The 16,938-nt window shown below is 43.8% G+C and overlaps 2 protein-coding genes across 4 annotated transcripts; both read left to right on the top strand.

Moving 5' to 3' along the window:
* Window positions 1-2,206: 2,206 nt before the first annotated feature.
* On the top strand, window positions 2,207-4,951 carry LOC146694867 (zinc finger MYM-type protein 1-like). The gene is made up of 2 exons (XM_085476837.1): window positions 2,207-2,361; window positions 3,042-4,951. The coding sequence occupies exons 1-2, from the start codon at window positions 2,280-2,282 to the stop codon at window positions 3,965-3,967; spliced, it is 1,008 nt and encodes a 335-aa protein (XP_085332963.1). The 5' UTR covers window positions 2,207-2,279; the 3' UTR covers window positions 3,968-4,951.
* A 2,814-nt stretch (window positions 4,952-7,765) lies between these two features.
* lrrc73 (leucine rich repeat containing 73) lies at window positions 7,766-15,586 on the top strand. Of its 3 annotated transcripts, none has more exons than XM_085476835.1 (8): window positions 7,766-8,026; window positions 10,549-10,849; window positions 10,926-11,086; window positions 11,715-11,837; window positions 11,916-12,016; window positions 12,877-13,123; window positions 15,225-15,263; window positions 15,395-15,586. In XM_085476835.1, exons 2-8 carry the CDS (start codon window positions 10,578-10,580, stop codon window positions 15,442-15,444), a joined length of 993 nt encoding a protein of 330 aa, XP_085332961.1. In that variant the 5' UTR covers window positions 7,766-8,026; window positions 10,549-10,577; the 3' UTR covers window positions 15,445-15,586. The 3 variants fall into 3 exon arrangements, with proteins under 3 accessions (XP_085332961.1, XP_085332962.1, XP_085332960.1); XM_085476834.1 differs by lacking the exon at window positions 7,766-8,026 and adding an exon at window positions 8,039-8,513; XM_085476836.1 differs by lacking the exons at window positions 7,766-8,026; window positions 11,715-11,837 and adding an exon at window positions 8,038-8,513.
* The last annotated feature ends 1,352 nt before the right edge of the window (window positions 15,587-16,938 follow it).

The following is a 16,938-nucleotide window of genomic DNA, read 5'->3' as shown; positions in this document are numbered from 1 at the left end:
AAAGCCTTCAGGTGTTCTTCCGCTTCTATGATATTGACTCCACCACCCTGCATCTGCTGATTGAGATGATTGAGAGCTGCGAATATATCAGCCATGTACGCTAAAATGAGAATGAACTCAGGATTTTTGAAGCAATCTGCATGACAGTGTTGGTGCTCTTGCAAAAACAGGGCTAATTCCACACGCATGGCAAAAACACGATTCAGCACCTGTCCCCGGGATAACCACCGAACATTAGAATGGTACAGAAGTACCTCGAATTCAGAGCCCATTTCTTTACACAGCTCACTGAAGATGCGGTGCCTCAGAGCACTATTTCGCACATAGTTCACACATTCCACCACGGTTTTTAATACTTCTGCCATTTTTGGAGGCAAGGTTTTTGTTGCCAATGCATGCCTGTGCAAAATACAATGAGTCACAATGATGTGTGGTGCATCGGCTTTTACTAGCGCACCAAAACCAGAGTTTCTTCCCAGCATGACGGGAGCTCCGTCTGTACAAACTGCAGAAACCATGTCCCATGAAAGATTGTTGTCTCCGAAGAAGTCATCCACAAGCTTCTTCACATCGGCTGCCTTAGTTGTTTTTGTTAGAGGCTTACAAAATAAAAAATCTTCTTTTATCATGTCATCTTTCACATAGCGCACAAAAACAGTAAGCTGGCTTAGATTAGCAACGTCTGTGCTCTCATCGAGCTGAAGGCTGAATTTTGCCGGGCTTGAAATCAGATCGGCGACTACTTGAGCCAAGATGTCTTTACTCATGTCTTCTATTCTGTCGCTGACGGTGTCATTTGAAAGAGGAATTTGTGATAATTTACCTTCGGCCGCTGTTCCGAGTATCAGATTTGCCATCTTTAACGCGGCTGGTTTCACGAGTGTTTCACCAATGGTGTGTGGCTTGCCCTGCTTTGCGATCAGGTAAGCAACTTCGTACGATGCTGTGAGGATCGGTTTGTTAACGGGTACAAATCCAAGAGCAGGCAGAGTGGGCCTTTCATCGAATCTGGCTCTCTTCACCTTGAATTCAGCAAGTGTTGTGTTCTTGTATTCCCCGTCTCCATGCAGCTTCAAGAAGTGTTCCTTTAGTTTTGCCGGTGCGAGACTAGAGTTGCTCAACTTGGCGTTGCAAATCATGCAGATAGGACGCTCACTCCCATATTGTACATATTCGTCCAACCACTTTCTTTTTTTGCCCGACATAGTTAGTATGGATTAAAATGTTAAAAAAAAAATCACGCGAAGTACTACCACGACATTCACATGTTGACTACTGCGCGCGCTACATTCCCCGCAGCCCTGATTGGCCAAGCAGTGTAGCATGATCGTCTGCAGCCAGTGATGGCCAGAAGGGGGCGTGTCATCACAAATTTACACGATAATTCGGGCGTGGCTGGACCTCTGCGACCTCCGCAGTGGAGGCTCTGCCGAACCCCTGAGACCGACTCACCGAACCCCTAGGGTTCGATCGAACCCAGGTTAAGAACCACTGTTCTACTGTATATAGTATTTTATTTTATTCTATTCTGTACAGTTGTGTACTGTATTTATTCTTATTGTATTCTAATTTTTGCCTCATAACTTTTGCACTGTCCACTTCCTGCTGTGACAAAACAAATTTCCCACGTGTGGGACTAATAAAGGTTATCTTATCTTATCTTATTTACCAGCCTTATTATGGATACGGTCATCCATCGTAATCATCGGCGTAACTTTGTGCTGAACATTGGGGGGATCAAGTTCAGAGGCGGAGGCAGACATTTGATACACCCGGGTCTTAGCCCTAAAGGGTAGTATGCATGTGGGATTTGGGAAGGGGGGGTTAGAAATGACTGAAAGATTAATAGGCTGTGTTTTGAGTTTTGTTCAAAAAAGAATGACTTCATATAGGGAAAAATATATATCACATGTGCAGGTCACCTTAAACTATTTTTTTAATTAAGCAGCGAGGCAGAACAACGTCGGGGCTGTATCAAGACACGAGGACTAAACCCAGGGCCGGCCCGTGGCATAGGCCGTATAGGCAAATGCTAAGGGCGCCGTCCATCAGGGGGCGCCACGCCAGTGCCACAAATGTTGAAAAAAAAAAAAAAAGTTGGTACTATTATTTCTAAATACAAAAAATAATCCCACGTCAATTAAAATGCAAAGTAAAGCTTATTTAATAGAAATATTATTTGTTACAACATTACGCCCCCCCTCCCGGCACGGTGCGCCCCCTCCCTTCCCGTATCATGGTTGCTTTTGGACGTCACCACATCAAAAAATCAACACAAGATGTCAAAACGGCCAAAACTGTCAGGTGGCCAGGGAAGAAAAAAGAGAGAAGAAGAGGAGGAGAAACGAGAAAAAGACAGAGGTAGGTAACGTTAGCCTACATGAAATTATTTGTCTGAATGTGATAGTAACCTAAATTTTTAGCATTAAGCTAATGTTACATGATTCGCTAATTGCTAATCAATAAATAGATAGTTAACTGTTTTAACGTCAGTTAATATTGTGGAGGGGGCTAAATTGTTATGGAAAATAATAATGTAACGTTAGGTAATTACAGTACTCCCACCTTTCCCACCATTCCTCATTTGTATTCATCTTTTAAGCAGGTGTTTTTTGTTTACATTGTTATTGCCTTCTGGTTAGCTAACGTTTACCCTGCAGGTAATAGTCACTTTTCCACCCCTGTATATATTATAGTTGTAAGCCTAGTTGTTAAAGTGCACATCATTAATGTTAATTAAGCAATATCACATGAGAGGGAATGCTGTTTTTTAATATGAGCACTGCTGTGATTCGGTCAAAGATAATCATAACATAACATTCTCATATGATATTATACTGTTACTTTGCATTCTGCTATTCAGCATTTCACTGTAATGATGACAATAAATTGAATCTAATCTAATTTGCATATCAGTTAAGATCATACATATATCTCTTTGGTTTTTCATTTATATTATATCATTTCATTTTATTCCTGGAATCATATGTTTTTATTATTAGACTTTAATACTCAGTGGTGTCACATACTCCTCTCTTCAGATGCACTGTTGAAGTTTCTAAATCCCACCCCTGGGCCATCTACCACATGGATAGTGTCAGGAGAAGACATACCACAAGTTAAAGAGCATTTCCTGGGCTTTCTTGTTGCAGAGGAATCAACAGGAGATCATTTGTCAACTCTCATGCTAAAACGGATAGAGGAGCTTAACATTCCTTTTGAAGACTGCAGAGGACAGTCCTATGACAATGGGGCCAACATGAAGGGAAAAAATAAAGGTGTTCAGGCAAGGTTGCTTCAGCTAAACTCAAGAGCTTTTTTGGTCCCATGTGGTGCCCACACTTTAAATCTGGTAGTAGCTGATGCTGCAAAAAGCTCACCAGATGCCCTTGGCTACTTTGGGCATTTAGCAAAATTATTCAAGCTCCTCTCAGCCTCCACCCATAGGTGGGGTGTTCTCCTGAAACATGTGAAAACCACCTTGAAATCATGGGCTGAGACCAGATGGGAAAGCAGGATAAAAAGCATTGAGGCAGTCAGATATCAGGCTCGGCAAGTCAGAGAGGCTCTTCTGGAGGTGAGGGAAACAGCTACAGACCCTGTGGTCAGAGTTGAAGCCCAGTCTTTGGCTGAGGAGATTGGATCCTATCGTTTTTGCATTTGTACAGCCATCTGGTATGACATTCTCAGCAAGATCCAGTATGTGAGTAAACTCATGCAGTCGGCCTCCATGCAGCTAGATGTGGCTGTCGACTTGCTAAAGAAAACCAAAGATTCCCTCACCAGCTACAGAAACACTGGATTTTCTGATGCACAGACAACGGCAAAGGAGATGTGTGAAGAAATGAATGTGGAGGCTGAACTCAAACAAAAGCGATTGAGAACCACCAAAAGGCACTTCGGTTATGAGTCTCCAGATGAGCCCATACAAGATGCACTTAAAAAAAATGGAAACCACATTTTTTAATGTGGTAGTGGATACAGCCATCTCTTCACTTGATGAGAGATTTCAGAACCTTGGAGAGGTGAATGACAAGTTTGGAGTACTCCTCGATTTCCACAACTTACAAAAAGAAGAGCTGCTACAGCAGTGCCAAACACTGAGTACTACTCTGACCCATGACAGCCAGCCGGACATTAATGGCACAGAACTTGCAATGGAAATGCAGAATTTCCCACCATTGCCATCAAAGAACATGACAAACATGGAACTCTTGACCTTCCTGCATGAGAAGAAGCTGGTAGAAATTTACCCCAACATGTGGGTTGCTCTGAGAATCTTTGCCACTCTTCCTGTTACAGTAGCTGCTGCTGAAAGAAGCTTCTCTAAGCTCAAACTCATTAAAACCTACCTGAGATCTACTATGATGCAAGAACGTCTCAGTGGACTTTCCATCATAAGCATAAATCATGTGGTCTCAAATCAGTTGTCATATGATGATGTTGTAGATGACTTTGCTGCAAGAAAGACTAGGAGAGTAAGGCTGTAGCAGGTGATGTGAGGTTGATGAGGGGGTGGTGTACAGTAATTTGTAAGTCATTCTAGTTAATGCAGTATTAAAAAGCACAACTAGAGAACTCTGTAGGATCCCCTTTTTTGTAATATAGTTGTTAAAGTCATACTGGTTTATTTAATATCTTGTTTTGTGCAGTGCCTTATTTATATTGTATTTTTAATTTATTTTATCCAACTTGTTGACACGTTTTATTGTGTTTATGTATATAAAATTTATTGTATTTCATATATTCATTTTTTATTTTTTGTATTCATTTATTTATTCATATCTTTTTTTTATCTTGTTAATTATTCTGATTGTGAATTTGCTTTCTTTAAGTAAAAAAAAAAAGGTCAAAGACAAAGCTATTCGGTTTCTTGTGAGTACATACACTACACTGCCGATGTAGGGGGAGCGCCACCTAAAATCTTGCCTAGGGCGCCAGATTGGTTAGGGCCGGGCCTGACTAAACCCCAATTCAACCAGACCCAGAACTGATCCGGAATTAAAACAGGACTACAACAGTTCACAATCAGGACTACTGAGGACTTAACCAAGACAGAACCAGAATCAGAACTAGATTCCTTAATCATAATTATGCAAATTCTCATCTTTTGTATAATTATGATTAAAGAACTGACCTCCCAGCCCATTGTTCCCTCAGTGGGCTGAGTCATTATGCAAATGTACTGTTTATAAGATTTGGGAAAACCTGCAGTCAGCTGAGACTGAAGAAGTCACTTGGATGAGTGACGAAACGTTTCTCCCACAAAAAGCTACGTCCAGATGAACAGAATCAACTTTTGGAGAATCATTCTCCTCTCTCTCCCTCTTTGTGCTGACAATCAAACCAAACACCAACATAATCAAATATACAGTTAAAACCAGATATTTACAAACTCTTCAGATAAAAACACTTTTTTAATTGTAACATCAAATCAGACTAAATGTTTATTTTTTTAGATTGATGAATATAAAAAACACATTTGTTAACTTTAAGAGTAAAGAGAGAAACTATCTGTATTTCTTATTAATTAACAATAAACTTAGTGTATATGTACTCCTACATTTGATCAAAGTGATAATAAATAGAAGCTCTGTCTCTCTTTATTCTGACATTTAACTCATTCAAAAGATGTTTCAATATTTATCTAAAACAAAAGTTTACTCTAAATTGATGTTGTACAGTAAAAAAATGTTCTTGTGTTTTCCATAAAGTGTAAACATCTGGTTTAAACTGTGAATATACTGCTGTGTATTGATGTTCCTCTTGTTTTGCATAGATATATACTGAACAACATACAAAGCATAATATATAAAATAACATCTACCTTTTTTCTTTGAAAGAAGCTCCTTATGTCCATTCTTGTACATCAGTGCATTACTGAAAACGATTTATTTAGCCGTGGAGGGAAACAACTGAAAATATGAAATAAACACATGTAAGCTAAGACTTGTGGGGATAGGTTGATTGGATAATCCAAATTGCCACTAGGTGTGAATGTGCGAATGAATGTGAGTATGAATGGTTGTCTGTCCCTGTGTGTTGGCCCTGCGACAGACTGGCGACCTGTCCAGGGTGTACCCCGCCTTTCGCCCTATGACAGCTGGGATAGGCTCCAGCGCCCCCCGCGACCCTGAAAAGGATAAGCGGAAGCGAATGGATGGATGGATGGATGCTAAGACTCTAAAGAAACAGCAGTGTTGTTGTTCGGCTTTTCATTTCGCCTTTTGTTGATTCACTCGAAGAGCGAGTAACGTAATATTGGTCAAGTGATCAGTTTGACATCAATCTTTCGTGATGCACCGTCATATTTACATTATTTGTACAGTACGAATGATTTGCTTTGGTACCTGCTCAAACTTCAGTTCTCCTTTGTCTGCCTGGCTGCGCTTCTCCACCAGCACACTCGCAGTGCTTCGAATATTGTGTGTAGTTTTTGTTTTATACAGTTGTCAGCCAGGCATCTAACTATGAAAAAAAATACACTCCAAAAGACCCCGGGCTTCTGAAAAAACAACCTGGGCTTAAGCGCAGTAAGCCACCCCCCGCTCCGCCACTGGTCAAGTTCCTCTCAGAGAGGCTGTCGGATCTGTGAGTGCCCAAATGATGTACAGCCATCCAGTCGTTCTCTAAAATTGAATATTAACTTTCTTAAAAGTCCTTTAAAAGTCCAAACAACCCACAGCTGCAAACATCTGACTGGCACTACCCCCTCTATCCTACAACGGATTCTCGTTGCAACGTTATGCATTGGGTTAGCTCAGTAGGTAGAATGTTGGCCCCATGATCGGAAGGTTGGGGGTTCAAATCCACTGAGGTACCCTTGAGCAGGGTACCATCCCTACTCACTGCTTCACACAGTGAATGGGTATTATATATATATTACACGGAGAGAGGGGAAATTCCTCTCTCTCTCTGGCATGCAGAAGCAACACGTAGCTTCTAAATGCCACATTGTGTGCAGGATGACCACAAGGGGGCAGTATATAGCGGTGTGCCATAGGCTTTACACAAAGCCACTTTGACTAGAAGTGAACAAAAGCTAAATTTGCGTGCAGTAGTATTACTGTGGTTGTATGCGAAAAAATCAAGATCCTTCGATCGCTTCACTTCTTGGCTTAATCAGTTAAAACTTCTCCCTCAAGTGTAAGTGTAGGTTCCAAATAATGTTGTTTGCTTGTAGTTTACAATTTCTGTAAGTACAACACCTTTAATGTAATACTGTTTAATTCTACTTTGTATTGTACTAATCTTTAAATAAAGGTTGGGGGGGGGGAGTACTGCATAACTCTGTGTGGAAAATAAATCTCATTATGTAAACAGACCTGTCGTAAATAATCATCCTTATAATCACGGGTGTAACTGTGCCGAATACTCATGCTGATCTCAAACGGACTGGAGGACGGAATTCCTCCTTCTATGTGACTCGGATGTCAACAGAATTCCCATTCAGTTATCTAACTTCCACGCACAGGATTTCCGTGTTTTTGACACGGGTATGGTACACAGGGTATCGGAGCAGGTGAGTGACGTCATCACCCGGAGCTGCAGACACCAGCAGACCGGAGGTTGGGCTCTGTGATTGGAGACGGCCCAGCTGTGGCGGCAGCTCTCACCTTGTCGAGCGATGACATCATCACCCCTCTACCTTAGGCTTGTTGTTTATTCACAATAAAACTGAAGGTGAAGCTGTGACAGATTCAACTCCATCAATAAACAGGAAGCAGTAAGGCAGCTGACGTCACGCTATAAATATCTCCTTGCTCGTGCAGGTGAAAGACGCCAGAGCATGAAGTTTTCCGCTTTTATTGTGAAAGTCAGCACCGGAAGCTGTAATAGGTGATCGGCTCAATTTTATTGGCTTCGTTTGTATCGTGAAAATCTGCCGATCGATCATTGATAATTAATCAGTAAGTAGAATCAATGATCAGAGGAGTGTCCGTTTCTATGACGACGCCAATCACAGAAGGTTAAAACGAGGCTTGGCGAGAAGTGACGTCACAGTCGTGAAGCTCGTGTATTTTGGGTGAGGATTCGCTCCAAGCAGGATTCGAAGTCTCTCTTTGACGTCACAGAGAACCCCAGCCTTTAGTTTGAATAGAGTCTGTGTATTACTGTGTTTACTGCTTCAGTAGAAATTCACGCTGAGCTCATGAACGTTTCCTGTCAAAGGCTGTTGTTTTGTCATTAGCCTTGTTGCCATGGTGACAGCTGCTTCCGGTCCCGGTGACGCGCTCGGAGTGAGTCCTCTGTCCTCTGCGAGCTCTCTGGGTGTCATAGTAACGGTCACCTGCAGAAGCACACCGGGACTGCCGGAGCTCGCGGACCGACGGACAGACCCGCTGCCACACGCGCTCCAGCTGATCTAATCCATCGATGCCGGATCGATCGGCTCTGATGTCCGCCGCTCTGGATCGGAACCCGCGCGTGGCCTGCGGCGAGATCGGCAAATAATGACATCAGCGCGTGACAGCCCCGAACCTCCCCGCGTGAGCTGATCGATCATCTATCAGGTTAATTGGTTACCTCATCGATACCGATCAGCTGATCGGTCACTGCCTCGTGTGGAAATTTAACTTCAGAATCCTGCTTTAGTCGAGTAAAAGTACTCAGTTATTTTCAGCTCTCGTTTAGGAGCTTTATCATCGAGGAGTCACGTGATCTAAGCTGTCACCTGACACCTGTCCGGTCTCCTCTTTGAGCTCAAAGATTCGTGAGTGCCAGTCAGGTGGACTCACCTGAGCTGGTCCTGCTCGGCCTCAGCGCAGCGCTCCATGATGAGCGATACCACCAAGTTACCGAGCAGATCCCGACACGTTTGGGACATAAAAAGTTTCCAATTTTACATTCAAAATAAATACAAGAACCAGACTTCCTGCTCTTATCGTTTAATTATGAAGAATGATAAGAAGTTAAAAACCCTGAAAAGTCGATATGACATTATAAAATACTCATCTAACAATGAAAAACAAAAGTGACTGAAAATACAGCTGAGAAACAGTTTAGAGTTAATATCTGTCTCATGAATGAAATATTTTGCGTTTTAACGATTAGCCTGTATAATCCACTTTCAGTGCTCTACAAATAGTTTTCAGATGAAGCGCAGACAGAAAACCCCAAACCCAGGCGTACGTCAGCTCCAGAGTTTCTCCCTCTGTACCTGGATAACTCCAACCTAGCAGCACCTGTCTCTCTCCTCCTTTTCAGTTCCCGCATCATAAACTCATCATCATTCTGTGTTATAATTTACTTTTCTTTGTGTCTGACAAGGTTTGTGATCCTGCCACGTGTGTCACAAACCTCATCTTGCTTGTTTGTAGCTCCACAAAAGTGACTCTGCTTACGATCATCAACTGAGCGAGCACACGTGAGCCGTGACGCAGTTCACATAACGCTATGAAAGGCAGAAGAGGAAGTAGTTCTTACCAATCATTTAGACGATCCCAATAATGTTGTTGCTTTTTACTGTGTTCCTGTTAATGATAAACTCTAATTCTTTTTCAAAATTACTAAATAATAATAATAATAATGGATTGCATTTATACAGCGCTTTTCAGGGCCCTCAAAGCGCTTTACAATTCCACTATTCATTCACTCTCACATTCACACACTGGTGGAGGCTACAGTTGTAGCCACAGCTGCCCTGGGGCAGCCTGACTAAAATATCAATATTTTAATAGGAGAATCGATTCTAGAGCATAAATGTCTGTCATCAGAAGAATCAGTACATCAGTGTCAATCTGCACACCACTACTGTCGACCATAATATCCTATTAGAGCGATTAGAACATGCTGTAGGTATTACAGGTACTGCACTGCAGTGGTTTGTATCATATCTATCTAATAGACTCCAGTTTGTGCATGTAAATGGAGAGTCCTCTTCACACACTGAGGTTAATTATGGAGTTCCACAGGGTTCAGTGCTAGGACCAATTCTGTTTACACTATACATGCTTCCCTTAGGCAGCATCATTAGAAGACATAGCATACATTTACACTGCTATGCAGATGACACCCAGCTCTATCTGTCCATGAAGCCAGATAACACACACCAATGAGTTAAACTGCAGGAATGTCTTAAAGACATAAAGACCTGGATGGCCGCTAACTTTCTGCTTCTTAATTCAGATCAAACTGAGGTTATTGTACTCGGCCCTGAAAAGCTTAGAAATATGGTATCTAACCAGATTCTTACTCTGGATGGCATTACCTTGGCCTCCAGTAACACTGTGAGGAACCTTGGAGTCATTTTTGACCAGGACATGTCCTTCAACGCACATATTAAACAAATATGTAAGACTGCTTTCTTCCATTTGTGCAACATCTCTAAAGTTAGAAATATCCTGAAAAACTAGTTGTAGTCAAATAATTCAAGTCAGATCTGTGTTTCTTTGTCACCTGATCAGGTGTAATGGTGGCTCCCAGTCCCGTTCAGAAAACTTGGGTTAACTCTGATCCAAAAACTAGCCAATAGCAGACTTTGGTGCAGTACCCATGTTTCACCAGGTGAGAAAACACTTTTGTTTCAGTGTTCGTTTTCCTGTTTAGGTGTCCCAGTGCTCCCAGTGGCGTCCGCAATGCTGCCTGCCTCTATCCAGATCACAGGCGAGATGCTGTCGGCGGCTGAAGTTCAAGACATCTGCGAGAGTCTGAAGGAGGATGGCGTGCGCCTGCTGTCTGTGCGTGGCTGCCAGCTCTCAGATCGCGACTTTGGGCGTGTCTGCCGCAGCGTTGCTGAGTCGCGCTCGCTTGCTCAGCTGAACCTTAACCTGGGCGTTGTCTCCAGTATTGGCCGGACGCGGCACCTGGCTGACGCCCTGAAGACTAACCGCTCCCTGCAGACCCTGTTGTGAGTAGAACTTAAAGCTGATTGGCCACTAATCTAACTGTGAATGGTTTGTAAGTCTCTAACTCCACCCCTCCAGCCTTCATGGCAGCCCACTGTTGGACGCCGGCTTAGTGACCCTGAACCCCGCCCTGTCCACCCACCCTTCACTGGTCTGCCTGGATCTTGGTGACTGCATGCTGGGAGACGAGGCACTGGGTCTGATCTGCGGGATGCTGCCGCCAGACGGCGCAAAGTCAGGTAACACCTTCTGCCCTCCCACCACAGGTGAGCCAGGTCTCTCAAGTGTGACCCTGAACCTGGTCCGACTCTCACAGACAGAAGCTCATTAAAAAAACTCCCGATTTGAGGAAGCCTGAAATAGCAAGGGTGCCTGAGGGGGATAACCCTCAGGCACCCTTGCTATTTCAGGCTCACATGACCTGAATTTGCGGGCGGCGCGGTGGCACGGTGGTTAGCACTGTTGCCTCACAGCAAGAAGGTCCTGAGTTCATTCCACCTTTCTGTGTGGAGTTTGCATGTTCTCTCCCGGTACTCTGGCTTCCTCCCACAGTCCAAAGTCATGCAGTTAGTGGGGTTAGGTTAACTGGAAACACTGAATTGCCCGTAGGTGTGAATGTGCAAGTGAATGTGAGTGTGAATGGTTGTCTGTCTCTGTGTGTTGGCCCTGCAACAGACTGGCGACCTGTCCAGGGTGTACCCTGCCTCTCGCCCTATGACAGCTGGGATAGGCTCCAGCATCCCCCGCGACCCTGAAAAGGACAAGCAGAAGCAAATAGATGGATGGGTGACCTGAATGGCTCTGCTCAGACCACCACGCAGCAAAGCATTCTGGGAGTTTTAACTCTTCACTGTGTGTGTGTGGTAGGGCTCAGGGAGCTCACTCTCAGTGCTAACCCAGGAATCAGCTCCAAAGGCTGGGCTCGACTCTCCATTGCTGTGGCGCACAGCTCGCAGCTCCGCGTGCTCAACCTGGACTACAACCCACTCGGTAACACATGTGTCATGATAACATGATGTCATAACAGCGTGATGTCATTATTGTTTGACGCTCTCGCTCTGTTTCCAGGTGATCAGATTGCAGGGATGCTGGCAGTTGCCGTGGCATCCAGCAGGACTCTGGAGGTTCTGGACCTGGAGGGAACCGGACTGACCAACCAGTCAGCACAGGTCGACCAATCACAGTGCTCCATTCTCTTCTTTTTCTCCAGTTCTCATCAGCAGAGAGCAGCTCTTTAAATACAACTAGAATGCAGTTGTAAGAGAAGAGATGAGCGTCTGTTGGAAATCATTTAGTCTGGTTTTATTCACACCGTCAGGGTTTCTCCTCCGCTCTGAGAACAAAGCCACCATCCTGCAGTGATGTTTAGTCTGACCTGGTGGTGGCGCTGTGTCCCTGCAAAAAACTGTTCCCAGACCCTGAGTTTGGACTCAGTTTTCAGTTCACTTGTTTGTCCACCAGGGGGAAGTGATATGGCAGCATTGTGGCCTTGTTAGGGCTGTGTTTCCTGTTTCAACTACTTTCACAATAAATGCCTGAGTGTGTGGCCTGCGAAACTGCTGGATAAACAGAGACAATAACATAAATAAAAACACAGTGAATATCTAGAAGCTCTGAAGTGGTTGGAGGTGGAGGTAGATCACCTGTTCTTTCTTGAGCTTCAAAATGCTCTGAATGTTTTTGTTTGTTGTTTGTTTTTGTCAAGGTCAGGGAGTAAAATCCAGGAGAATGTAATTAATACTCAGTCCTCGCTAAACTGCATTTCTCACTGATGTATGTAAACTGGCTGTGTGGTCCAACAACAACTCAGCCACACATGTGGATAAGAGGCATGCACATGCGATTGGTGCGTCCCAGTACTGTAAACACAAAGGAGCACACCTGACTGTAAAGATGGTTTGCAGTCACGACCGAGTGGGGTCAGGTTCACTGTCCTCCCTGTCACGTTAAACATTTTGTACAGTTTTATTTTGAAGCCATGCTGCACTTCCTAAGAGATTTATAATGTGGTGGTCTCACCTGTGTGCAGGTATTCCTGGACATGGTGGAGAACTACCCGACCAGCCTGCGGGTCCTGGTTCTGGCTGAGAACGACATTAGTCCGGAGCTCCAGCAGCAGATCGGTGACCTGCTGTCTGAAGGGGAGGATGACGATGACAGAGAGGCCTTGCCTCTGGTGCCAGATCCTGCCTCCATCACTGCTTTCCAGCAAATCAGAGACAAGTATCACCCAATCAGAGACAAGTACCAGCTTCCCGCCTGGCTACCCCACAGCAGTAAGGGCTGACTATTCACCTTGTCCTCAGTTACAGAGTGTCCCTGCTCAGACTGTCTCTCCCTCAAACTGCACAAAACCAATACAGACCCAGCAAACTGGGATTGTTTGCCAGGTTATTTTACTGGCAAGAGCAATATTGCCCCCTTCCCCTACTATAGACTTCTCTTTTCCACTTTAATCTATTATATATCCTTTTCTATCCCACTTTGCCTTGTATAGATCTGATTCTGTCCCACTTTACCCACTAGAAACCCAGTTCTGTTCCACTTTCCCCAAAAAACACCTGATTCTCTGTTACTGTAATCTGTACAGAACCAGTTCTTCGAAACTTTAATCTCTATAAACACGGTTCTTTCCTACTTTACGAAATGTAAATCTGGTTCTGTCGCAGTTTATCCACTATAGTCAAAGGTTTACTTTACTCAGTACAGAGCCAATTCTCCCACTTTAGCTTATATAGACATGACTATGTGCTACTCAACACACTATAGACCTGGTTCTTTCATTATTTACCAAAAACAAACCTGGTTCTGTCCCACTTTACTCAATTTGAACCTGTTTTTTCCACTTTGTAGATCTGTTTTGTCCCACTTTACCTTGTATGGACCTGGTTCTAGTTCATTCAGTGTAGACTTGGCTCTTTTGTACTTTACTCAATAATTTACTTTACCAAGACCATTTTCTTCCTACATGACCCAATATAGAACTAGTTTTGTGTCACTTTACACTGTTTGTGTGTTTTTTAAAAAATATAAACCTGATTCTGTCCCATTGAGTATAGACTTGATTCTGTTGAAAATTCATCTCTATAGACCTGGTTTTGCCCACTTTATCCAGTTTAGATTTGGTTGTGTCCCACAATACCTTCTACAGACTTGGTTCTATCCAACATTACCCACTATCAACCAGTGTCCCAATTAGCCAGGTATAGATCTGGTTTTGTCCCACTATACTGAGTATAGACCTGGTGCCGTCCTTTGTGTGGTGTTTAGGTGTCCTTGGTGACAGTAGGAGGTGTGTATTTTGTATAACTGTGGACAAAGTGTTAATCTGGGTAACCTGCTACATATCTAGTCCCACTTGGTTTTACAATAATGGATATTTAATCAATATTAATTAATATCCCTTTTAAGATTTTCTGTTCTTTTGTGGTTCCTCTGTGATTCATAACAGCAGTGTGAGCTTGTCCTGCTCTCAGGTCAGGTCAAGACCAGATAAATTATTCTTAAAAGCTGCAGTAACTACTGAGCAACAAATTTAAAAAGACACAGTGCAGACTCTTTGCTTTTTATTTCATACAGTGTCATTAAGTTTGAAAACCACTGCATACCAGCGATGAAGTTGAATTTTAGACTGAGTGTGATTTCAGCTTCTCAGCAAGTTCAGCAGCTTCATTTTATTTGAATGTGCCACAAATTTGGCAAACGGAGAGAAAATCTGCACACAAACCTAATCTAACAGCCTCTGTACACCAGGGGTGTCCAACTCCAGGCCTCGAGGGTCAGTGTCCTGCAGGTTTTAGACGTGTCAGCCTATTTAAATGGCTAAATGACCCCCTCAACATGTCTTGTAGTTCTCCAGAGGCCTGGTAATGAAGTCATCATTTCAGGTGTGCAGACCCAGGGTGACGTCTAAATCCTGCAGGACACTGACCCTCGAAGCCTGGAATTGGACACCCCCGCTCTACACTGTGTCATTAGATGAACGAGGTGTTTTTGTCTTTTTCTCTCAAATGTTGAGACAAACTGATTGATCTTACTGCCGCTGTGACCGAGGCTTCAAATGATTGATCATGCATATTTAAACCTTTTCTACATCAGATTTTAGGTTGGTTTTCTTAAAGGAACAGTTCATTGTTGCCCTGTAGCTCAGTTCAGTATAAACAGAGGAATTAATGGACTTCCACCTAATTGTGCTTATTCCTGGACTTTTTCTGGAGTCTTTGAACTGACTTTTATTGATCCAGTGGAAGTAAATCAATCTAAACGTGTGATCTGGAAAGGGCACGGAGGCCGTGGTGTGAGCTGCTGGTCCTGGTTAGAGAAACCGTGCTGAACTATGGCGTGAAGTTCTCAATGTCTTATTCTTTGACCCCACAGACTCCAGCACCCAGGCGGTTTTGCTGACGTCAGGTCTAGGTGAGAGCTTATTGGCTGAGACTGAGATGTGACCCCTCCCACAAACATACCCATTTCCAGTCATGCTGCCGTCACTTTTTTCGGTTTGAATGGGTTATTTTTCTTCTGCACTGCACTTCTGTGGTTGTCAGATCACCTGATGGCTTGCACCCAATCACACGCCCCGCATGGTTCGATGTAGCACCTGAACACAGACGAGCAGAGAACTCAAACACGTCACGTGACCTCCGGACAGGTGTTTGTTCTGCTTCTAATGAATGTACCTTTGGCTCTGTTGATTGGTTCTGATGTCACAATAATAAAACTGTTTACAGCTTCTTAAAAACAAAGACTCTGATTGGTTGTTTGCTGCCAGCACACACTTAAACACACTGAACAAGTTTGTCTGAAACTTGCTCCCATGTTTGGTGTTTAAAGGTGGCCCTTAAACCGATCTCCGTTTAGCGAGCGGGCCAGTGGGACGAGCGGTTTCATCCGTAAAACAGAAAGTGAGTCGGTCTTTCGTCAGCCCAGTGACGCTTCCTGTTGATGCTGTGAGGAAACTCGCTGAACAAATCCGGCACTGAAATCAACCTCGTGGTCCCGCCTCCACGCTCTTCACATCCCTTTGCCTCATCCCCGGAGTTCATCGCACACGGCAAAAAAGCTACAGTCCCGTTACCAGTCTTGACAAACAGAGCTACTGCTTTAAAGTTTTGGATCATTTAAATTAAAATTTCCAAAGATCAGTAAACACACAAAGTGAATCTGTGCCAGGAAGCGCAAAACTTCACTGTTTGATGAATTCAGTTTCACAGGTGACGAAAGATGGAAGGAGGAAGAGCGTTTTCAAAAGTCATAGACACGAACTGATGAAACCTTGCAGTTAGTTTCAAATATTTTAATCAGATGCAGTCACATGATTATTTAATAAATGTGACAACAACTGTAATGTGTGAGAGTATGGTGTGGTTCTGCAGGAGGTCTTGATGAGTCTTTATCTTTGTCTGAGTGTTGGTAAGTTTCCTGGCTGGTCTCAGTTTTATCGGTCGAAGGATAAAGATGCTCAAACACTTTGTGAAGGTTCGCTCAGACCTGCAGACGCCTTAGAGCAGCAGCAGCACGCAGCAACAGGACGTGACGACTGTCATTACGGAGGTTAGGGCCGCACAGTGGCGAGGTGGTTAGCACTGTTGCCTCACAGCAAGAAGACCTCGACTCCACCATCTCTGTTTTCTGTGTGGAGTAGGTGGGTGCTTCTCCTTCCAAACACATGCAGCCAGTGGGCTTATTTTAACCATGATTCTAAATTGGACATAATTGTGAATGGTTGTCTGTCTCTCTGTGTTAACCCGTACCCGCCTCCCGCCCTTCGATACCTTCGCTACCTGCAATAGGCTCCACCCATGTGGAGCCTATTGCAGGTAGCGAAGGGCTGTGGAAAGTAATGGATGGATGTAAGAGTTTTTCCTTTTTTCTAATGGTAATGGTTTTTACCACCCCTGGTTTTTCATTTTACTTCACTGTAATGACCTTCCTGTGTTACCATGGCAACATGACTGCCTAAGAAAAGCCTGAAAAGACAGCATTAAACCTGAAGACACGTCAGTGGCTACAGATCCAGGCCGCTGACTCCTACCTGCAGGTCAACGGTTCAGTCCGGCACGTGATCCAGACTGACTCGGGGATCTTGGAT

This window comes from Copadichromis virginalis, linkage group LG13 (genome assembly GCF_057382275.1).
Source record: "Copadichromis virginalis isolate Kocher_CV1m ecotype Utaka linkage group LG13, C_Virginalis_male_GT1.1, whole genome shotgun sequence".
Lineage (NCBI taxonomy): Eukaryota > Metazoa > Chordata > Actinopteri > Cichliformes > Cichlidae > Copadichromis > Copadichromis virginalis.
This window is presented reverse-complemented; position numbering and strand designations above follow the sequence as displayed.

Bases quoted from the DNA above. Each gene is read 5' to 3' on its own strand.
- LOC146694867 (XM_085476837.1), top strand. From the start codon at position 2,280: ATGTCAAAACGGCCAAAACTGTCAGGTGGCCAGGGAAGAAAAAAGAGA. The intron at 2,362-3,041 runs GTAGGTAACGTT...TCCTCTCTTCAG, and splicing joins GAAACGAGAAAAAGACAGAG to ATGCACTGTTGAAGTTTCTA.
- lrrc73 (XM_085476835.1), top strand. From the start codon at position 10,578: ATGCTGCCTGCCTCTATCCAGATCACAGGCGAGATGCTGTCGGCGGCT. The intron at 10,850-10,925 runs GTGAGTAGAACT...CCACCCCTCCAG, and splicing joins CGCTCCCTGCAGACCCTGTT to CCTTCATGGCAGCCCACTGT. The intron at 11,087-11,714 runs GTAACACCTTCT...TGTGTGTGGTAG, and splicing joins GCCAGACGGCGCAAAGTCAG to GGCTCAGGGAGCTCACTCTC.